The sequence below is a fragment of the Rana temporaria genome, chromosome 2 (genome assembly GCF_905171775.1).
Source record: "Rana temporaria chromosome 2, aRanTem1.1, whole genome shotgun sequence".
NCBI lineage: Eukaryota > Metazoa > Chordata > Amphibia > Anura > Ranidae > Rana > Rana temporaria.
The window spans coordinates 362,470,589-362,494,961 of record NC_053490.1 but is presented as its reverse complement, the minus strand read 5'-3'; the positions used below and the strand labels follow the sequence as shown (position 1 = coordinate 362,494,961).

Here is a 24,373-nt window from a genome sequence, read left to right as displayed (position 1 = left end):
GCAGGGATGGCTGGATCTGTGACTACAATTGTCACAGATCCAGCCCACAGCGCTGCCGACACCCGCTCTCTCCCTCTCACACTGTACTGATCGGTACAGAGGGGACGGAGGAACCGGCATCATCAAATGGCGCCTTTTTTTTCACATGTGATCGCTCTGTCATTGGACGGAGCGATCACGTGGTAAACAGCAATTTACCGCGATCCGTGAGGACCCGGCGGTCACGGACACTCCCGTGTGCGTGCCCCAGGGAGCGCGATTCTGGGAGGACCGCCCTGTAGACGTCTTTTGTCTATGGGCGGGTCGTTAAGTGGTTAATCACTTTTATTGCTGTCACAAGGAATGTAAACATCCTTGTGACAATAGGTGGTGACAGGTAGACATGTGCACTGCCAAAAAAATTGTTTTCTTTGTTTTTGTTTTTTTTGTTCTGTTTTTTCGGAAATTCAAAAACAAATTTTTTTCTCTTCCGTTCATGGACGGACACAGCAGCAATTGACCTTGGGGTATTATATCCTTCCTTCCAGGAGAGACTAGGCAGAAAAAACAGCACTTCAAGTGTTAAAACACTTTTCAGTACACCTCCTCCCAGGGGGCATGGTCCCCCGGGTATAACCCACTCTCTTGTCTCAGCAGCTCCAGTTTTTTTCTGCCTAGCGTCAGGAGTAGACATGGCCTTCTGGAGTCCATGTACTCTGGAATTTTTTTGCCATTTTTTTTTTGTTTTGTTTTGTTCCTGCATTTTTGAATCCTGAGATTCTACTATCAACTGCCGACTGGGTGACAGGATGGATCTCGATCCTTGTAGTCCCCCGTCCCCATGCTCGGCAGTTGAGAGTGTGCCAGCCCTTAGCTCATCTCTGGGTCGTCAACGACATGCCCCGTTGCTCCAGGGGTGGCCGGGGAACTACATGTTCCAGGGCACATATATGACCGGTCTCTATGGCTTTGTCAGTGTGTCTGGCCGACAGCCATGCCGTTTTTAGGGGACGTTGGTTCTGTCCGGAATGCCTCCAGCCGGTGGTCACAGGACGGGTAAGTAGTGGCCCCTTGCCCTGGCAAGGTAGTATGGTTGGTGCTTTCCCGAGGAGGTCGAATGAGGGTCCGTCCTGCTTTCCTCTCCCTTTCTCTCCCTCCTTCCCCATGCTGGGTGGTGGCTGTAAGGGGGTGGGGGGGGGGGGGGTCCGCCTGGGGCTGTGCTGCTGTGTGGTGCTATTAATTTTTTGTAGTGACTTTCCCTTTTCACCATTAAGCCCTGGTTCACACTGGGTACGATTTGGAACGATTTGAGATGCGATTTGACATGTCAAATCGCATCTCAAATCGGCGGCAATTGTCGGCAATGGCACTGTCCTAATCAGTGCGACACCGCATCTGCGATTTCAAAAAGTAGTTCCTGTACTACTTTTTGCGATTTCGGGCCGCGATTTACATTAAATTGCGGCCGAAATCGCGGCCGCGAAATCGCGGTAAAATTGCGCATTTTACCGCGATTTTGAATTCGCAGCAGTGTGAACCTAGGCTCAAGGCTTACTTTTTTAAGATTCATTGGTGTGCGGCTTTCCATACCCTGCCTTCAAGTTTTTTCCTCCTGCAGGCACCCACCTGTTTCTAAGAGGACATTGATTGCTCAGGTGTGCTCACCTGGAGCAGCAGCTTCTCCCTTATTAATGTGTTGTACTGGAGTTGCTGTGTGTGCTGGGCTGTGTTTTCTGTTGTGTCACTGTTGCTTTAAACACGTGTATGGCTGCCATTTTGCAGCCCGCGAATTGCTTCCTGAGGGACGGCGCAGAGCGGACAGCACTCAGCACTACAGCCTGGCCGGGTGGTGAGTTACCTGGGGGTCCCCTGCTCTCTGTTTTGCGGCCGGGAGGGTGACCTGCCTTGCAGTACTAGGGCGGCATAGCGGTGGGTCAATATGGAGTCTGAACAGAGGCTTCTACCCCAACCATGCCTGAGTTAACTCTTAGTGCCCCTGTGGTCTCTAGAGCCCATACGGCAGTCCCTTAGGCGTTTATCGGCAGGATTGAAGTGACAAACGGCCAGAAGGGGGTAAAAACCCCCTCCCTGCGTCTGCTTCTGGGGACGGCTCTGACATGAACCAGACCCTGCTGCTGGCTCTGGTTCTGTCATGTCAGATGTTGCAGGCTTAGCCCACATGGTCAGTGAGGATGACTCTGCTTCAGGGTCAGCGCCTGATAAGGCGTTTTGTTGGAGCTTTTATCACTGCGGTGCGGGATACTCAAAAACTTGAGGACGGCGGAGACATCAGATAGGGTTGTCCCGATACCAGTATCGGTATCGGGACCGATACCGAGTATTTGCGGGAGTACTCGTACTCGCGCAAATACCCCCGATACCGAAATAGAATACTTCCCCCCCCCCCTCCGCATCGCGCCGCCGCTGCATGGGTTAAACGCCGTGCGGGAACATCACAGCTTTCATTTGAATAGCTGTAGTGTTCCCGCGCGTATAGACACTCCCCCTTGCCCGGGATTTGATGTACCAAAATACTTTGCGGTCCGTTATCCTCTTGAGGAAAACTTAAAAAAAAAAAAAGTCCTCCGTCAGCGGACCCCCCTGTGTCCAGACTGAACAAGTCTACCACGTTGCCTGTGGAAGGGGCTCCCGCCTTTATGGACCCCGCAGATAGGAGAGCTGAGGCTGTGGCCCTGTTCACAGTAGTGGGGTCGGCAGTGAGACCGGTTTTGGCCGGAGGTCTAGTGTCAGACAATTACCGAGCGGGCAAAGTCCCTGCTGCAGGAGCTGGAGGCGCATAATTCTCCTGAGCTCTGTGTGGGCCTGGCTGACCAGTTGGTGCAGGGCCTGCAGTTTGTCTGTGAATTGGCCCTGGATACGCTCCTCCTTGCTCTCCAGGGCCTCCGCGTAGGTACTATGCCACCTTGTGTGGCTAAAGTGTTGGTCTGCGGACCAAACCTCAAAAAGGTCCTTAGGAGGACTTGCCCTTGAAGGGTGTACGGCCTTTTGGGGCGTCCCTGGATGACATCATTATAGATGCTACAGGGGATAAGAGCACTCTGCTCCCGCAATCTGGGAAGGGTAAGGAGCCTCGTCATAAGCAGGGTCCCTCCTTTACCTCCCCCAAGCAATTTTTTTCGTTCCCAGGTGCGGCAGGAAAACGTTTTCCAGGGTGCTAAGGCGCCCGCTGTAGATCAAAAAGTGCACCTGGTACCGCAAGCCCAACAAGCCTGCGGACAAGCCTGCTTCTGCATGTAGGTCTGCCCCCGCCGGACACTCGGGTGGGGGGCCGACTTTGCGGATGCTCGGTGGAGAGCCCTCTTTCCGACCGCTGGGTTTGCGAGGTAATTTCCTTGGGGTACAAGATAGCGTTTCTCTCTTGTCCACCAAACAGATTTTTCCTTCCAGCCTCCAGCTTCCTCCGGTACGCCGGGTGGCCCTGTCAGGGGCTGGTCAGGATCTGCTGGTCAGGGAAGTGATTATACCGGTTCCTTCAAGGGAATGGTTTCAGGGGTTTTTACTCCAATCTGTTTGTACGAAAACTAATCTCTGATTTTTACGTCATGCTCCTCATCCCATCATCTACCACGCTAGCTTACAGCCAAGATAGGAAAGAGAAGTGGGCACGATGGAGGATGAGGAGTGGAGTGACGCATGCAAGACTGTATCCCCCAAGCTCTCCGACAGGTTGACCCAGTTATACGTGGTGCACCGGGCTGGGATAGATGGCTTGAGTCCACAGACACATGCACTGAGGGTCCGTAAACCTATATATTCTTCTAGCGTACAATCCCATGAATAGCGTAGACATAGGGTTTTCCACGAATTTTATAGTTACTGAGTCATTGTTCGATCTGAATACGTTTTTTGATCTACTGTGCCTATATGTGTATAAGCCATATTTCTTTGTTTTATGCATTTCTCCAGTATTTCCTTGTAACTTGCAGAACTGTTCCAAATGTGAGTTCAATATTTTTTTTTAAGTATAATTTCTGCCGGAACACTGCTTTAAGTCCAAGGAGCTGTTTGACATTTCCTGGGCTTATTTCTAGTATTTACATATGACTGGTTTATTGCTCTGTTGGAGACACTCCAGCGATCTGAGAGAAAATAAATGCACACAGCAGGCTGCTGCCTTAGCATTTTGTAAATGTATTCACATTATACCAGGGCTTCTGTGATTGGGCTGGAGGGGAGGGGCGGCATAGCATCTGCTACATCCTGTTCAAGAGGCATAGCTCAGAAGAATAAGTGTCGGGGCTATCAAAATACAGAGACAACTGTCTTCCGAGAGTGCTATCAAGTCTTCAGATATAAATAATAGAGGTTGGTGGGTGGGATGAAACGCATCAGTCAATGGCCTTGGGCCTTTCGCATTTCTTTTTATCTGATGACCTGGTGGTGTGCGGCATCTCTGTTCCCATAAGCCCAGGAGGTGTCATGCACCTCACAGGACTTAAATCCTAGTGTGCCCTAATGTGTGTGGTGTTTTTTTTTTTTTTTTTTTTTTTTTTTTTTTTTTACAAAGCAGCTTAATTCCTGGTATTTAGCTTTTAATGCATTGGTATAGGAAACTACTCTAGACATGCACAAATGATAAAATTCATGTAATAACAAATATTTGTTTTCACAGCACCAAACTATGATAAGAGTCAGTGGCTGGATGAGAAGGAAAAGCTTGGTTTGGATTTTCCAAATGTAAGTAACATTGCAAGTAGAGGAAAGGGGGTTGTGGGCATTATAGAAGAATATACATGATTGATTGAGCATTTTTTTTCAAAAAGAGTGAAGTGAAAGTTGAAGTTCACAGTACTGACCTTTTTTGTGCAGAATATTTGATGCAGGACATGGTATGGATGTGCAAAGAAGCAAGTGTTGGCCCAATAGTTTAGAGCAGCCTTTCCCAACCAGGGTTCAGTGGAACAACCCAGAGGTGGTTAGGAATTCATTGTGCAGTTTCTGCCTCTAAAGCTGGATACACACTATCCCAGGGCTCGACAAATCCCGGTAGCCATGGCGACTAGAAATGGTGTCCTGGCGACTTTGCTTGGAAGGTGCGCCATCTGGTGGTGAGCCGTTGGTATTACAAGTTAGGCATTACAAGTTAAACAGCAATTCTAATGTCATTTTTCACCATTTTTCACTATTTTCACTGCCATCTTCTTCCCTCTAATTAGAACCCCCAAACATTATATATATATTTTTTATCCTAACACCCTAGAGAATAAAATTGCGATCGTTGCAATACTTTCTGTCACGCCGTATTTGTCTTACAAGTGCACTTTTTTGGGGAAAAAATTACTTTTTTTTATTAACCACTTGACAACCGGGCCTATTTTGGCACTTCTCTCCTTCATGTAAAAATCAAAATTTTTTTGCTAGAAAATTAATCAGAACCCCCAAACATTATATATTTTTTTTTTTTAGCAGACATCCTAGGGAATAAAATGGCAGTCATTGCAATACTTTTTGTCACACCGTATTTGCGCAGCGGTCTTACAAGCGCACTTTTTTTGGGAAAAAATCATTTTTTTTTATTAAAAAATAAGAACAATAATTTTTGCCCAATTTTTTTATATATTGTGAAAGATGTTATGCCGAGTAAAATGATACCCAACATGACACGCTTAAAAATTGCGCCCGCTCGTGGCATGGCGTCAAACTTTTACCCTTAAAAATCTCGATAGGCGACGTTTAAAAAATTCTACAGGTTGCATTTTTTGAGCTACAGAGTAGGTCTAGGGCTCGAATTATTGCTCTCGCTCTAACGATCGCGGCGATACCTCACTTGTGTGGTTTGAACATCGTTTTCATATGCGGGCGTTACTCGCGTATGCGTTCGCTTCTGTGCGCGAGCTCGTCGGGACGGGGCGTTTTTAAAAAAAAAAATGTTTGTTTTCTTATTTATTTTTATTTATTTGTATAATTTTTTTACACTGAAATAAAAAAAAAAATCACTTTTATTCCTATTACAAGGAATGTAAACATCCCTTGTAATAGAAAAAAGCATGACAGGTCCTCTTAAATATGAGATCTGGGGTCAAAAAGACCTCAGATCTCATATTTAGGCTTAAATGCAAAAAAAGAAAAAAAAAATTAAACTGTCATTTTTTCAAATGACAGAAAAAAAAAATGTTGCTTTAAGACGCTGGGCGGGACTGACGTTTTGACGTCACTTCCGCCCAGCAGAGATATGGGGACAGGTGGGGGCGATTTTTTTCCCTCAGTCGCATCCCCACACAGGTGCCGAACGGACCCGATCGCCTCCGCCGCTACCGACGGCTCCGGTGAGGGCGCGGGAGAGCGGCGGGGGGGGCCCTCTCCCGCCACCGATAACGGCGAATCCGCCGAGGAGACCGCCGTTATCGTTTACAGGACCGTTGGCACTAAAGATAGATACGTTGCTTGTGGCAGCAGCTGCTGCCGTTACCGAGATATCCATCTTTAAAGTGCCGCCGTTACTGTACGTAAGGCGGTTGTTAAGTGGTTAAAAGATAAGACAACAGTAAAGTTATCCCCATTTTTTTTAAATATTATGAAAGATAATGTTACGCCGAGAAAATTCATACCCAACATGTCACGCTTCAAAATTGCGTCCGCTCGTGGAATGCCGACAAACTTTTACCCTTTAAAATCTTCATAGGCGATGTTTAAAAAAAAATCTACAGGTTGCATGTTTTGAGTTAGAGGAGATCTAGGGCTAGAATTATTGCTCTCGCTCTATCAATTACGGCGATGCCTCACATGTGTGGTTTGAACACCGTTTACATATGCGGGCGCTGCTCACGTATGTGTTCGCTTCTGCGCGCAAGCTCGTCGGTACGGGGTGCGTTTTCCGGCTCCTAACTTTTTTAGCTGGCTCCTAGATTCCAAGAAAATTTGTCAAACCCTGCACTATCCAATTGTCAGATTCTTTCCTTCAGATTTGCCAAAAATGTATGGGGTCTTAGGTTTCCCACTGACACCAATGATCATTTTTTTTGCTATTTGTAAGAGAGGGATTAGATGTACGGATCATTCTGACATGCAGTTCTCACTCCTCTTCCCCTCTGTTGGTACAGTATAGGTTTGTCCTACCTGGATGTATGACAGGCTTACTTAAAGGGGTTGTAAAGCTTTGAGTTTTTTCATCTTAATGCATCCTATGCATTAAGACGAAAAAACATCCGATGCTTACCAGCCCCCCCCCAGTTTACTTACCTGAGCCATCGAAAGTTCTGCGTCGTGAACGCGCTGGCTTCTCAGCTCCATCATTGGATAATAGCAGCGCAGCCGTTGGCTCCCGCAGCTGTCAATCAAATCAATGATGTGGCCCACCGGGGGGCGGGGTCAAGTGATGCAGTCAGCAGCTATGACCGCCGACTGTATCACGGGAGCGCGCCCGCAAGCGAACCCCCTTGGGAGAGCGCTTCACAAAATGGGGGTTAGCTCTTGCAGGGAGGAGCCGAGGGACCCCAGAAGACAAGGATCGGGGCCACTCTGTGCAAAACTGCTCAGTGGAGGTAAGTATGACATGTTTAAAAAAAAAGAGGGGGAACCTTTACTAACCCTTTTAAGCATCAGTTGATTGGGTAGATTTATTTCTGGGGTTAAAATTGTTGTTTAGAGAGATAGTGATTGGTTTTAACCCGATCATCTTTAACGCTGTATTGTCATTTGAAGACTTTTTTTTTTTTATTTTTTATTAAATCTGTAGCTTTAGGCTTCATGTACATACTGTATAGCCTACTTTGACCACCAGCTGTGGGGAAAATGTTTTGTGGCCGGCGGTCAAAACGTTCCTATCTTGAACGCGATTCTTCCACGTTCAGGACAACCGCAGCAGCTCCTAATGATCCTAAAAGCTTGTGTACATGGACACACAGGCTTTTATGGAGTTGAGTTTAGATGCTCGAGGGGGGGGGGGTGCCAACTGAAATTTAAGAGCTGTAGTGTACATGAAGCCTTTCATTAAAATACCTGGTGATTATACCAAGAATGCCCTTATATGCAGTCACTTCCTGTTATGGGGTGACAACTCTCACCCAGTTATGCTCCTGTGTCATCATCCTGCCGCTTTCTCTTCTGATGGAAACTTCAAGCAGCCATGCTAACACATTGGGTGGGTGCAGTTCACTTTTGCAGGAAGCTGGGGCAGTGCAATAATATGCAGTACCTTAGTGCACAGACAGGAAGTGACTAAAAAGGATGAGCTGAAGTACAAAGTATTTTATGAAAAACAAATTGCAATGATCTCATACGCAGTGACTCTAAGAATACGGCATGTGTTGAATGTAGGCAATAGTTTGGAGAAATGGCTACATTTTTACATTTAAATTTTGCAACCAAGGCTCTATACCCAAATGTCCAGCACCAAAAAACTAACATACAGGGAAATAATTTTACAATGCAGGCTGATTGTAACTTGTAAAATCATTCTGTTTTACAGCTGCCGTACCTTATAGATGGGGATATTAAGCTTACACAGAGTAACACAATTCTGCGCTACATTTCTCGCAAGCATGGATTGGGTAAGTATCAGATGTTGAGTTCTTTGTAGTTTCTCTCCCACTGGTCTAGGAAGTGGAACAGGCATTGGGATATCTCCAGTGTTTTTTTTTTTTTTTTACCTGACTAGCTACACTGTTGCCAAAAGTATTGGGACGCCTGCCTTTACACGCACATGAACTTTAATCGCATCCCAGTCTTAGTCCGTAGTGTTCAGTTGGCCCACACTTTGCAGCTATAACGGCTTCAACTCATCTGGGAAGGCTGTCCACAAGGTTTAGGAGTGTAGTGTGTCTATGGCAGTGTTTCTCAATTCCAGTCCTCAGGCCCCCCCAACAGGTCAGGTTTTCAGGATTTCCATTATTTTGCACAGGTGATTTGATCAGTTTCACTGCCTTGGTAATCACCACAGCCTTTTCATCTGAGGGAAATCCTGAAAACCTGACCTGTTGGGGGGGGGGGGGGGGGGGGGGGCCTGAGGACTGGAATTGAGAAACACTGGTCTATGGGAATGTTTGACCATTCTTGCAGAAGCACATTTGTGAGGTCAGGCACTGATGTTGAATGAGAAGACCTGGCTCACAGTCTCCGCTTTAATTCAGCCCAAAGGTGTTCAATCGAGTTGAAGTGCATGCCATTTATGTTCCTCCACCTCAAACTCGCTCATCCATGTCTTTATTGTTCTTTGTGCACTGGCGTGCAGTCATGTTGGAATAGGAAGGGTCCATCCCCAAACTTCCCACAAAGTGGGAGGCATGATATTGTCCAAAATGTCTTAGTATGCTGACAACTTAAGAGTTCCGTTCACTGGAACTAAGGGGCCAAGCCCAACCCCTGAAAAACAACCCCACACCATAATCGTCCCCCCTACACCAAATGATTTGGACCAGTGCATAAAGCAAGGTCCATAAAGACATGAATGAGCGAGTTTGAGGTAGAGGAACTTGACTGGCCTGCACAGAGTCCTGTCCTCAACCCGATGGAACACCTTTTGAGCTGAATTAAAGTGGAGACTGCGAGCCGGGCCTTCTCCTCCAACATCAGTGCCTGACCTCGCACATCTTTGATTTATTTGGAGGGCATGAAGCCCACTTAGTCCAAATAAAGTATTTGTTGAAGGTGGAGAATCAGGGTGAGGATTTGGAGATCAGTGTTGAGCAGCCTTTTGGGTCGGTCTGTCATTCTGTCTATAGGTCAGATGGCTAAATCTTCTTATCCTATAAACTTCAGATACCATATTTCTTTGATCTCAGTTTTATTAGAACAAGCCAGGTGAAATTACAAAATGACAGAAATGGACCTCAATAAGTACAATATTGCATACATTACAGAAACAACGATCTGCAATACAGGATGAGATAATAAAAACTTTAAAGTTCTCTAAGGGGTGATGGCGATAGATTGAGCAAGACATGTCTTGCTTCCTGCAGTGTCTTCTCAAAGAATGGTGGCTGGTTCACTGCCTGTGAAGATTCTACCCAGAATTCAATGCTTACTAACAACTTCCTTAAAGGATCACTAAAGGAATTTTTTTTTAGCTAAATAGCTTCCTTTACCTTACTGCAGTACTGGTTTCATGTCCTTATTGCTGTTTTTGCTTTGAAGTGGCTGTAATTCTGCTCTGATCTCCACACTTCCTGGTTGTCTTTTTCCTTATAACCATAGTACTGGGAGCTTTTCACTGTAGGTCTAAGCTGCCATTACTGTGTGTCTAAAACTTAACAGAACCAATCGGATTAATTTTAAAAACAAAACACTGCCCTGGATTTGTTTTTGTTCTGTGTGTCTCTCTAGTTCACAGGAACATGAAAACAGTTTAAAAGTGAAACTAACCTACAGGCACATTATATGATTGATTTTTTTTTTTATCTATTTGTAATCATTTTTAAAAGGAATCGGTTAACTTTTATGTCTCTATACCCTGTAAACAGTCATTTCAGCAAAAAAAAAATTCCTTTAGTGACCCTTTAACTACACATACAGTAATCAAATACACAGAGCAACTGCAGCAATACCAAAAAAAGAACACTAGATGGAGCCTGCACTCCACATATGATTGTCTTATGTAAATGACAAACTTTACATGTTTTTACAACAGATAATCGGAATAGAAGTCTGGGGGACAGAACAGTCATCTATGACTGTAAAAGGAACTCTGAGTATGAAACCACCACACTTGGTCCCCTTTACAGTCATAGATGACTGTTCTGTCTGCCAGACTTCTATTCTGATTATCTGTGTTGTCAGGGGAGTTGGAATTAAAAGGTGAAGTATCATTCAGTGAGGGAATTTTGTGAGCAAGGAAATGCATTGCTTGGAGAGGCCACTTGAGCCCTTTGCATAGGTTGGTAAGTATCGTTTAACATTTTCCTGGGGTGCCTAGGCTGTGGCCATTAAGGACCCGGAAGGCAGATATGGCTTGGTAGTGTATAGCTTGGATGGCCCTTACAGAAAAGAGGTTTGGACTAAGGGCCTGCCCCGGAATCCTAGCCCCATCCTAAAAAATGCTTCAGTCCATAGTCAACTAGACCCCTTACAAGTGACCTTATGCTACTGTGTAAATGGCTTCACAGAAAATCTTCACCATATTCCAGGATGAGTCTTCTCTCCATCCACATGCTCAAGATGCTTTGCCTAAATACTGGTCAGTGAATAGCGGAGCTCCTATTTGGACTCTCCACAAGGAGATCACAGGGGTTAAAAATACTCTCCTCCAGAAAACAAAGGCTCATGCTTCTATAAGTAGAACTACTACTCCTGAGGTTGGGAAAGATTTTCATCCCTTTTTAGACCTCCAGTTTCCAATCTAAGTCAGGAATATTCTTTCATAAAAAGATGGTCCAGAATGTCACTTTGGGGATTTCAAAACCTGCTTCCTCCCCACTTCATGGGTTTTAAAATGGTCCCTCTCCTGCTAAGACAGGTGGATTTTCTTACTGCCATTCATCAACTTCTGTTTCAAGGTATTCCTGTACCAAAAGGAAAGCTTTCAAGGCTTCTACTCAAACCTGTTTACGATTCCCAAACAAGATGGGAGGCATCTAAATCTCCTGATTCAGAAGTTTCACATGCAAGCTGGCAGGTCAGCCATGTCCTTCTTCCTGGAAACCTTATGGATTCAGTAGATTTAAGATGCTTGCTTGCAAATTCCCATAATTTCTCCCCATCAACACTGTCTTTTGTGGTGAGTGATCAACATTACTAATTTATCACCCTTCCCTTTTGGCCTGTCCATAGTTCCCTTGTTTTCTTTTTACCAAGGTGCTTGTCCCAGTTCTAGCTCTGCTCAAAGGCTTCACATGGTTGGGTGATCTCCTGCTGAATGATCAGTCCCTCCTCTCCCCGTTAACTTGTAGGCAGTGCAGAGCTTGGTTGAATCTTCAGCCTGTGGAAGTAATCAATCAGCCTAGTGCTGGAGTCAGGAAAGCCCTTTCCTCCAGAAACCTGTATAGTTCTTGCGATGGGATGTCGCTGGGAAGTAGTCCTTAATGTTTTCTCGGTACAGGGGAACTTGGTCACTGGATGAAGTCCTTCTTCCGTCCTCTTCCTATCAGCATCCAAGAACTGAGGGTGATTTCAACGCTGGGCCCCTCAATAGTGTAGGTGCCTAATGAGGCTCCAGTTACACAATGCCATGACCATGGTCTACATCCTCCAATAAGGAGGCACCAGAACATGTGCCATGCAAATGGAAGCAGATTTGATCCTCTTAGGTAGAACATTGAGTGCTTTGATGCTGAGGGATCCGTTCAGTCCAATATATGCCTTTCCATCGCTCTATATTCTCTCATCTGCTCCACAGGATCAAGACTGAGGAAATTTTGGTGATTCTCATTGCACTGAATTGTCCAAAGAGAACATGGCAAGCTTAACGATGGGCATTTTAATAAAAATATCTGATAGGTTTATAGTGTCTCCACATGCTTATTAACAAGATGTTCTAAACCACTAAGAGTAATTCTATACGTGGACATACTGCATATAACTATTGAATACGTCTGTTGGTCTTACCCTGGCTGATGGGCCACACAAACACCAGACGTGAAACCTCTACATCTTACAGGGTCAGCCCAGGAGAGGAGGATTTACACACAAATGCACATGCCGTTTTCTCATCTTTTTTTCAGCTGTAAGTGTTTTCATTCCTGTCTGAAAAAACGTTATTACACTAAGACCCCTTTCACACTGAGGAGTTTTTCAGGCGGTACATCGCTAAAAATAGCGCTGCTATACCGCCTGAAACTCCTGCACTGCATACTCAATGTGAAAGCCCGGGGGCTTTCACACTGAGGCGATGCGCTGGCGGGAGAGAAAAAAATCTCCTGCCAGCAGCATCTTTGGAGCGGCGTGTATACCGCTCCTTCCCATTTAGAACAATGGGAAACCGCCCGCAATGCGCCTCTGCAGAGGCGCATTGCGGGCGGTATTAAACCTTTATCGGCCGCTAGCAGGGGTTAATGCCGCACCGCTAGCGGCCGAATCCTGCGGCAAATCCGACATAGCGCCGCTATACTTACACCGCGCCTCCCGCCCCAGTGTGAAAGGGGCCCTAGGCAGATGTGCACTCTCTTGTTCTGTCTTTTCCAATAGGTACATGTCCACCACCCAGTGGATTATCAGGAGCGCAGCAGCATCTTGGTGACTGGAGACTGAATACAGGACTTTTCTATCTAGTTGAGGTCTTTTGGATCATACTAGTGGTTGTTTTTTTTTAGACTCCTGGTACACTCTCTATGGGCTCATCGGATTGTCTGGATCATCTGTTCTATGGGCTATTGCACCATCTTGCTTCTCAGTCTCTGGCTCAGTCACAGCATGGCTGATGACGCCCAGGTCCTAATACGGGAGCCTGTCAGATTCAGTCATCCCAATGCGCTTGAATTCTAGGAAATTGACTTCCCAGAGCCAATTTCCATGGTTTAGCTTGGTGGAAGGCAAGAAAATGTCATTCCATGATCCATTTCCTTTCTCCAGTTTTGTCTGGATCGGCATCTGGCTTCGAGTATTTTCAGGAACGATTTCAACCTTGGCCATTCTCTTTTAGCCATTGGCCTCTTATCCCTTTTATTAACTGCTTGCCAACCGTTGACTGTACATATACGATGGCAGGGCGGCTCTCCTGCACCGGATCGCGTACCTAATATGTGATCCTGCACTTTCGGGTCTGGGGGTGCCCATGTGTGCCGCCAGCGACCCGCTTGCCACTGTGATTTGACACGACGGGAGCTGATCTGTGGGTACCACTGGCTATATCCACTGGTACCTGCCGATCGTTGGGCAGATGCCATTCTGTCAGTAGGCAAGGCATCGATTCATGTTCCTGCTTTCAATGCCTTTCCATAGTAAAAGCACCGCCCCCACAGTGAGAAAACACATTGTTAGGCACACAGTTAACCCTTTGATCGCCCCTGATGTTAACCCCCTATTCAATCAGTGTCATTAGTACAGTGAGTGCATATTTTTAGCACTGATCACTTATATTGGTGTCACTGGTCCCCAAAAAGGGTCAGTGTCTGTTTTCGTTTGCTCCAGTATCGCAGTCCCACTTTAAGTCAGTAATCTCTGCAATTACTAGTAAAAAAAAAATGCATACATTTCATAAATATATCCCTGAGTTTGTAAATGCTATAAATAAATCAATCAATATATGCCTATTGGGATTTAATTTTTTACCAACAATATGTAGCCGAATACATATTGGCCTAAACTTATGATTATGATTTTTGTTTATAGCGCAAAAATAAACGCAGAGGTGATCAAATGCCACCAAAAGAAAGCTCTATCTGTGGGGGGAAAAAATACATATTTTATTTGGGTACAGTGTTGCACAGCCATGCAATTGTCCGTTAAATTAACACAGTGCCGTAAATCTTCTGGAGGTCAAGTGGTTAAGGCCTTTGTACAAGTTGTTTTACATGCATCTCTACACCTGTGTGTCTCCATAGTACTTTGACCTGATTCTTTTGACTCTTCAGAAGCTACCCTTCAAACATTTTAGGGATATTCCTTTATCTGACCTTGCCAGCAAGGTGGCTTTCTCATTGCTATCACCTTTTTGCTCATGGTTTCTGAGCTAGTGGCCTGTAAAGATCCTTTGCACAAGGAAGTCCCAAGCCCTAGAGCCTCGTTCTTCAAGGTAGTTTCATCCTTCCACCAACCATGTCCTGCTTCAAAACTTCCCAAGATAATTTCTGTGAACTGCCTTGACATAGTACAGACTGTTTAATCTTTCAACTACAGCCTGTTTTAAGAAATTGGATGCCCTCTGTTCTCCTGTTTCTTGCAGGAGGCTCCCTACTTCTCATGCCACCATTGCTAGGTGGATTATACAAGTCATTTGAGCTTTTGGTCTGAAGCATGGGGTTCCTCCCTTCCCTGTTAAGGCACGCTCTATCAGATCTGTGAGTGCTTCATGGGCTTTTCAGCATCAGGGTCTCGGAGATTTTCAAGGCTGCACCCTAGCTGCGTACCTCCTCTTTTTGGGTCCCAGTGATAAAGTGAGGGGGAGCAGAAGAGGTGCAGACATGCACAGTGCTTGATCGAATGAGGGTTCAGGTAAGTAAAAAAAGGGTGGGGGGAGATGCAGACGCCTAAACATTTATACCTTAAAGCCGGGAATGTATTAAGGTAAAAAATGTTAAGGCTTTACAACCACTGTAAAGAGGGGGTTCACCCTATTAAAAAAAATAAATAAAAAAATTCTAGCATTAAATTAAGCATAGTAGCGCGAGCTACAGTATGCCTTTATTTATTTTTTTTGCCCTGTACTCGCTGTGCAATCCTATAGTGAAGATTCCGACTCCCCGCGGGGAATGGGCGTTCCTATCCAGAGGGAAGATGATTGACGGCCGGGTCTGGCGCATCACGCTTCTCCGGAAATAGCCGAAATAGGACTTGGCTCTTCACGGCGCCTGCGCATAGTCTGTGCGCCAGCGCCGTGAAGAGCCGAGACCTACTCCGGCTATCTTCGGGGAGCGTGACGTGCCATAGCCGGCCGTCAATCATCTTCCCTCTGGATAGGAACGCCCATTCCCCGCAAGGAGTCGGAATCTTTACTCTAGGATTGCACAGTGAGTACGGGGCAAAAAAATAAATAAAGGCATACTGTAGCTCGCGCTACTATGCTTAATTTAATGCTAAAATGTTGTTGTGGGTGAACCACCGCTTTAAATTCTACCAGGTGGATGTACAAGCCTCTTTTGATTCCCTTTTGATTTGGGCATAACGGGCTACAGACAGCTCTCTAGGTTCTTTTTGAGGCCTTCTTGACCCCTTGTTACTTGGGCTCGTTGATGGTTGTTGTACTGCTCAGGATGTTCTTTTTGTCAAGACTAAAGACCCTGTGTCCCGTACTGTATGACCAAGTTTTTTTTTTTTTTTATTGTTTTTTTTTTATTTGCCAGTAAAATCTGTTTCTCTAAGTATAATGCAGAACTCGGGTTGATCTCCTCTATCCCTAAGATATAGCTATTGCTTGTCGCAAAACCAAGTCTAGCTGATAATAGGAGGGGGGTGATCTAGAGAATGTGCCTGCATATTTCCTTTTTTATTTATTTTTTTTCCCCACAGTGTTTGATTATTATTTTCAAGTGGATTTCATTGGTAAGCCAAAAACCCTATTTTCACATGGGTTGTAGGGACAAGACAATGGGGCTACCCTGGGGATCACTCTCTAGCCACTATACTGCAGAGCCTAAAGCCAGCCACAGACCATTCAAATCTTGTCTGTTTTTTTTCTGTAACTTGTGTGGGTGACTTAAACCATAAATATAGCAGTGTGTAAAACATAATATGCAAAATGCAGTTGCTTCTAGAATGCTATTAATTAATATGTGAATTATTGCATGAACTTAATTTTGTAGAACTTTTTTTTTTTTTCAGCTGGAGAATCAGAAAGTGAAAAGAACAATGTGTCGCTCATTGAAAACCAAGCAATGGATTTCCGAATGGGACTTGTGGCTATTACCTACAACTCACAATTTGTAGGTGAAATGTACAGAAACAATTTTTCAGCTAAATAACTTGTGCACAAGGGACACACACAATTTTTGGCCTTAGACAAATTTACAATATAATTCTCATATTAAACCCACATGCAGTTTCCTAGGAAAAACCTACGTTAGACATACCGGTATTTCTACGAACCTTCCAGGACGGCACACCTGAGATGAGGGCTCCTCCCTACAGGAAACACAATCAATTGACAGTTTGTTATAAGTAGGGTTGTCCCGATACCACTTTTTAAGACCGAGCACAAGTACCGATACTTTTTTCCAAGTACTCAGCGATACCAAATTTTTTTTTCAATGACATGTGGCAGCTTGACAGATGTGGACTGACAGGTGATACTGATAAGTGGCTGGCACTGATAGGTGGCACTGACTGGTGACTGGCACTAATAGGTGGCACTGGAAGGTGGCACTTGTGGGCACTGATAGGGGCACTGATTGCACTGACAGGTGGCTGGCACTGAAATGCTGTAAAAAACACTGCTTAGGCTGGGTGTACCAAGATGAGCGTAGGGACGTTCAGCCGCTGACAGCAACTGAATGTGTCACCGATCCTGATGCAGCTGCGCCCTACACCCCTGCCAGCTTACCAAGTTTAACTGCAGGTGAGGACTCGCTCTCCTAACGCCGACTCCGTCCACCAACTGTGCCCGCCCTTTCCAGCCAGACTCTGCAACTGCACCTCTAATACCCCTTTACATTACACAGCACCCTGCATCACTGCACCCCTTTACATTACACAGCACCCTGCATCACTGCACCCCTTTACATTACACAGACCCCCCCTTACAATACAGGCACCACCCCCCCTTACAATACAGGCACCACCCCCCCTTACAATACAGGCACCACCCCCCCTTACAATACAGGCACCACCCCCCTTACAATACAGGCACCACCCCCCTTACAATACAGGCACCCCCCCTTACAATACAGGCTTCCAGGGGCACACGTTTGTCCCTAACTGCAGGTAATAACTCAACATGTGATCAGCCGGGGAAAGTGTACGATGCAGACACCTCAGATGATCAGTCAGTGTGCCGTGCACGGAGGCGGCGGCTTCGGTCTGATCGGCTGTGAGGCAGTCACAGCCAAGACCTATCAGAGCCGCGGCTGGGTCCCGGGTGTGCCGACGCAAAGCCCCCAGTGTGTCACTGTTACAGCGGCTGCTGCTGCCGCCTCCCTGCCGCCGCCATGCTGTCCTCAACGCCGCACAAGTCCTCTACAGTCGTGGAGAACGGGCGCCGGCCTGACATCCTCACCCCATAGTTAGTCACTGCTGCCCGCCCCCTCTCCAGCTAAACTCCGCCCACACTCTCCCGCCCTCCCAAGCCACTGACTCCTCCGGCCAATCTAGAATAATAAAAAAAAAAAAAAGTATCGGCAAAGGCATCAGGAGCATTTGCGCAAGTACAAGTACTCGCGCAAATGCTCTGTATCGGTCCCGATACCGATACTAGTATTGGTATCGGGACAACCCTAGTTATAAGTCCCCACCCTTCCCCTTGCTCCTCAGTATGTATTAAAGTAATCCTGAACTGGTTCACAAGGGACATTGGTCTGTATAGGTACTTACCACCTAGCGTTTAGCTTGTCTTTCCCTTCACATAGGGTGGGTAGTAGGCCTGCTGTCCTGGAAAGTTCGTAGAAATACTGTTACCGGTAAGTCTAACGTAGGGTTTTCTCCTATCGCCTTCCAGGACGGCACACCTGAGAGGATAATCAAGTAACCACAGGCCTACCTTCAGGGTGGGACCACAGCTTGTAGGACCTTCCGACCGAAAAGCCAAGTCTTGCTGTGACAACATTTCCACACGATAGTGCTTCAGGAATGTATGATGACTGGACCAGGTAGCCACGCTGCGGATTTGTTCCCAGGAGGCCCCTGCTTTCTCGGCCCAGGAAGTTGCTAAGGATCTGGTTGAATGAGCCTTGATATTAGCTGGAGCTGGGACCCCAGCACACACATAAGCCTCTGAGATAGCTTCTCTTATCCATCTTGAGACTGAGGCTTTTGATGCCTGCAGTCCCTTCCTGGGCCCAGCATACAGAACTAAAAGGTGATTGGATCTCCTAAAACTCTGTTCTCTCCAGATAAGTAAGAAGGCACCTTCTTACATCTAAACAATGACATTTCTTTTCTTTCTCGTTCTTTGGTTTAGTACAAAAGGACGGCAATATTATGTCTTGCGTCCTATGAAATAAGGATGCTACTTTTGGTAGGTATAGGGGATCTGCCCTGAGAGTGATCCTATCTGGCTGTACCCGCAGGAAGGGTTCTTTCATGGACAGCGCCTGCAGATCCCCTACCCTCCTAGCTGTAGTAATGGCTAACAAAAAAGCTAACTTTAAAGTTAGGAATTTAAAGGGAACTTTTTCTATGGGTGAATAGATAACGTCTCTAACACCCTAGTTAAGTCCCAAGGTGGACAACTACTTTGGATTGGAGAAACTCTTTCTCTAGCTAGCAGAAAACGCTTAATAAGATCATCTTTTGCTAATCTTCGATCAAGATAGACTGAGAGGGCTGCTATCTGGACCCGAAGGGTACTGACTTTTAACCCCAAGTCTGCCCCGTCCTGGAGGAAGTCCAGGATAACTGGGATAGACGTTGAAGTCACCTGTCTTTCTTTACTCCAGGAATAGAAAGTCTTCCAGATTTTTGAATAGATCTTCCTAGTCACTGGTTTCCTACTCAGAAGGAGGGTACTTATCACCTTCTCTGAGCAGCCTTTACGTTTCAGGATCTGGCGCTCACTAACCAGGCCGTTAGCTGGAAAAATTCTGGCCTTGGGTAAAGTACTGGCCCCTGCCTGAGATCTACCCTGTTCGGGAGTTTCAGTGGTTCCACTACCGCCATGGTTTGTAGACTTGCGAACCACGCTCTCCTTGGCCACCACAGGGCTATCAGAAGAATCTGGCCAGGGGACCTGCTGAGTTTCTGAAGGACCCGCGGAATCTGTGCCAAGGGTGGGAAGGCGTATGCCAGCCTGTAATGCCAAGTCTGGCTCAGTGCATCCAGACCTTCTGACTTTAGCTCTAGGGAAATCGAGAAATATCTGTTTACTTTTCTGTTTTGCCGATTGGCAAACGGGTCTATTTCCGGATTTCCGAAGTGCTGAACCAGGACATGAAATACCTTGGGGTTCAGTTCCCATTCCCCCTGTCTTATCAGTTGACGACTGAGGAAGTCTGCTTCTATATTGTTTGTCCCCTTTATATGTATGGCAAAAAATGGGGAGAATTTACCCTTCTGCCCAATCCAGGATTTCCTTGGATAGTTCTAATAGGGGACTGGACCTGGTACCCCCTGGTGATTCAAGTAGGCTACGACTGCGGCATTGTCGGAGCTTACTTGAACTTCTCTGCCCTTGATGTCTTCCTGAAAAGCTTTTAGGGCCTCCCCCACCGCTCTGAGCTCCCTGTAATTGGATGACCTGCGAGCCAGTGAGCTGTTCCACTTTCCTTGAGCTTTTTTCTTTTCTAGGTGGGCACCCCACCCCCATGTACTGGCATCTGTGGTCACCTTTAACGGGTTCCACTGAGCCCATGGACGACCCTTTATTAGGTTTTGGTGAATTGTCCACCACTCTAGAGATGAATCTGAGGGGTGAGCAGTATCTCTTGATCCAGGGACTCCCTCTTTCTGTCCCAGGAGGACAGGAAGAAGAAATTAAGTGTCCTGGCGTGCAGTTGTGACCAGACTACTGCCGGTATACTTGCCGACATTAAACCTAGGTTTCTCAGTATAGTCCTTCTGGAGAGCCTGGTGGTTTTTATCGGATTCCCTGCTGCTGAGGCTAATTTCGCCACTTTGTCCTCTGGCAAGAAGAGCCTCTGCTGCCTGGTGTCTACTATGTAGCCCAAAAAGGTCTTTACCTGTTCTGGTTTGAGGGAGGATTTCTCTACATTGATTATCCAACCCAGACTTTTTAAGACAGATACTGCTTTGTTGGTATTCAACAGGACTTGGGAAGCTGACTGTCGGAGATCAGTAGATCGTCCAGGTACGGTATAAGGGATACACCCTGAAGGTGCAGAAAGGCTACTGCCTCCGCTAGGATCTTTGTGAAGATCCTTGGGCTGGATGTTAGACCAAACGGTAGTGCTCTGAACTGCCAGTGGAGGATTTCTCCTCCAACCACTACTGCGAACCTCAGATATGCCTGATGATCCACGTGAATTGGCACGTGTAGGTAGGCATCTTGAGGTCTAGAGCCGTCATGAAGGCTTCCTTCATGAGGTTCCTTCTTAGCGAGTAGATACTTTCCATAGTAAATCTTTTGTATTCCAGAAACTTGTTCAGGTTTCTCATATTTACTATCAGGCGGTATTTTCCTGATTGGTTTGCGGACTACAAATACATGGGAATAGAATCCCTGGTACTGTTGTTCTTTTGGCACTGGTACTACTACTTGTTCGGCCAACTCCTGGATACCCTCCAGGAGGGCAGCCCTTTTTAGGGCATCCCTGGGAGGATGTGTGAGAGTGATCATGGGGGGGTATTGCCAGAAATTCTAGACGATAACCTTCTCTTATTATTTTGCAGATGTAGATGCTGTCTGAAATCTTTTTCCACTGTGGTGCAAACTGGGACAGCTGCCCCCCCCACTCTGACCTTGGCGTCACTTGGGTTGTTTATCGCCGGTTTTTGGAGAGGGGAAGAGCAAGTTGTTCGTTCTATTCCCCTTACCATAAATCCAACGTTTGTTGGGTTCCTTTTTGGTTCTCTGCTTAGCTTGCCCAGGGGGGCCTCAAAGTTTTCCTGAAACCCTCTTTCTTGGGTTTTACTGGAAACTTTTTACCTTTTCTGATGACCTAGCTAGGACATCATCTAGGCCTTTGCCAAACAATAACGAACCTTGGAAGGGAAGACCACATAGCTTCCCTTTTTTAGATGTAACATCTCCTTCCCAGGCTTTAATCCAAACAGCTCTCCTTGCTGAATTGATTAAAGCTGCCGTTTTAGCTGAGGCCTTTGCGGACTCCATTGCTGCATCCGCCAAGTAGGCAACAGCCTTCCTTATCATTGATAGGGACCCCATGACCTCTTCTGAGTCAGTATCCTGAGCCATGTGCTCAGTAAGCTTCTCCACCCATAGATCCGTGTTCCTAGCTACACAGGTTGCTGCTAAGGCTGGAGCCATGGCTGCTGTATTAGCCTCCCAAGCTTTTCTAAGGAGGGATTCTGCTCTGCGGTCCACCAGATCCTTGATACTGCCCGCTTCCTCAAAGGAGAGATCAGACAGTTTGGTGACTTGCGACAAGCCCGCATCTAGTCTAGGGAGTTTAAAGAAAATCTCCTCATCCGACTGGTGGAAGGGATAATTTCTCTTCCAAGTCTTTTGTCTGATCAGTCTCCTTTCAGGTTCCCTCCATTCCTGTAAGACTAACTCTTTAAGGGATTGGTGGAGAGGGAATACCCTGTCTTGAGTATCACTCAACCCCCCTATAGACCTTATCCTGTGCTGAGGTTGCCTTAGGGGTTTCCGGGATCTCCTCTGTGGCATAAATTGCCTGGTGGAGACTGTCAAGGTCTTCCGCAGCAAAGAGGTGTCTCCTTAGTCTCATATCCTCTTGGGACTGGCTAAGGGAGTCTCTATCTTCCTCTCCCTCTGAGCTGTGTCTAGATCTGACCTGGCTCGCTATGTCACTTTCCTCTTCCTCCATCTGACCTAGGGGAAGCATCTGTGAAGGTGGAAAAAGGGCACTGGGTCCCCCTGCAAATAAACTTTCTTGGGAGGATGTGCCTTCCCTAGGGACAATTTTCTCTGTGTCAGGACTCTGTACTGCCTGACCAGCTGCTTCACGGAAAGCTTTACCAGTTGCTAGCATTTCGGTCTGCATGGACGCAAGAAAACTTTTCATCATTGCAGCCGCCTCTTTCCCAGCTAAGTTATTTATACATTTATAGCAGAAAGATTTTGAGTGGGATTTAGGGAGTTTATCTTTACAGTTCCCACATTTCCTAGAGGAACTATGCCCTGTTGCGGCAGGAGACTGAATTGACGCCTCCTGGGCTCCGCCGGGGGATTCTGTAAGACAGAAGACATAAAAGAATGCAACATTACTCCTTCCCACTCTGAGACTGCTGGGTTTGTACTGGGGAGAAAAGAGAGCGGGGCGAGGAAGGCAACCAGGGACCGGCTGTATCCTGAACAGGAACTCTCACTCCCTCCTTTCCAACGGTGCTTTGCACTCACCGACCCCCCCCACCCCCCCCAACCTGGATCTGCCTGCAGTCGCGCTCGTCTTCCCATCCTCTTCCATGAGGAGGTTGACTGGGTCCTGGCTGTCGGTACCTCCGTCAGGGCTATCCGCAAGCCGACCACTTCCACTGCTCCACGCTGTTGCGTCCCTTCCGGGTTGCGCTGTGAGGAACCCCCCACTCTCCGGTGACGCTGTTCCTGTTACTCAGAGTGAGGCTTGGAGCGCAATGCTCCTAATAGCGGCAACCCCCCCGGGAAGGAGAGAGCAGTTCCGTGGCGGCGTTTCTTGGCACTACATCGATGGCTTCCTCACCGCAGCTCAGATCGATGGTGCACGCCTGGGGGCGACCTGTGAGTTGGACCAAGCCTACAGGTTAGTTCAGCCCTCCCCGGCCTCCCTAGAACCTGTCTCAACAGGGGTACCTTTAGACCTCACCGTCTCCAGGTTAAAAAACATTTGTCGCTGTGTTCGGGAGAAACACAATCAATACTGAGGAGCAAGGGGAAGGGTGGGGACTTATAACAAACTGTTAATTGATTGTGTTTCCTGTAGGGAGGAGCCCTCATCTCAGGTGTGTCGTCCTGGAAGGTGATCGGAGAAAGATGTGTTCTAATCATTTTTGGATTATACATTTTATATTTAATTTTTTTTTTTTTTTTTACCAGTGGGTTGAAAAGGGCCTATAACCCCATTCCCACACTTGTTGATGTGGGAATCTCTCCCACTGAGTAATTGTATTCTGCCAGTGGGGAGACTTCCCTGCCGTGAGGAATACAAGGATCAGTGCTCCCAGCTATAGCCTATAGGACTGATCGTTTGAGGAAAAACCTGACAGGCTGGTTGTACAGAAGTCTAACAGTAGATCGACTTCTGTACAACCAGACTGCTCATGCATGATCAAAATTTGTCGGGTCCCTTCTGAACCAGCTGAATTTCCATCCACGCATGGCCGCCTTTAGACTATTTTGATCGGCATAATTTGAAAGACAGATAACATGGTAATGTGCAAAATGCAGAAACTCATAGCAACCAAGCTGAAACCACCCTGAACTGACTTTAGCAATCTGATAACTGCTTGCTACAGTTAGGTTAGTTGGTAAGGTTGAATTAAGACACCAGTCCATCCAGATCAACTTGCATGTAGATGTCAGTCAAATGTTTTACCCCAGACAATCATTGACCTAAAGCTGTAAGGTTTATCTGAGGACGCTGCTAAAGCTTTTCAGCAAAAAATCTATTCTCTATTCATTAACTGAAATGATAAGGTTTTTCTGAGGACGCTGCTAAAGCTTGTCGGCAATAAATCTATTCTCTATTCATTAACTGAAATAAGGTTTATCTGAGAACGGTGCTAAAGCCTTTATGGTCAATTCAGGAATGCATAATGCATGCGGTATTCATTTTTTCAAAAAGTATATTTTCAGTTTACTAAATTTTGTATTTTTTTTCCTAAATTCCAGCTCCCCAATGTAAAAAATATAGCAATAATGTACTTTTGCAAAAATAAAACCACTTTACATTAATTCTACACAGGCTTGCCTCATTCTTCATAGCTGTTTAAACACACCGCTCTATTACTTCTGCCTTACTTCCTGGGCAGACTTCAGGTCATGACACAGGAAGGAGTTGACCAGGGTAGATGATACAGGGTGTGTGCAGGGACGGACTGACCACTCGGCCATTGTCTG

The 24,373-nt window shown here is 46.3% G+C and overlaps 1 protein-coding gene across 1 annotated transcript in view; it reads left to right on the top strand.

The window, feature by feature from the left end:
- The window catches only part of GSTM4 (glutathione S-transferase mu 4), a 44,343-nt gene that overhangs the window by 3,046 nt on the left and 16,924 nt on the right, over positions 1-24,373 (top strand). Inside the window, exons 3-5 of the mRNA XM_040337635.1 lie at positions 4,613-4,677; positions 8,408-8,489; positions 16,348-16,448. Coding sequence (XP_040193569.1) covers positions 4,613-4,677; positions 8,408-8,489; positions 16,348-16,448 — 248 coding nt within the window. The remainder of the gene's footprint in view (positions 1-4,612; positions 4,678-8,407; positions 8,490-16,347; positions 16,449-24,373) is intronic.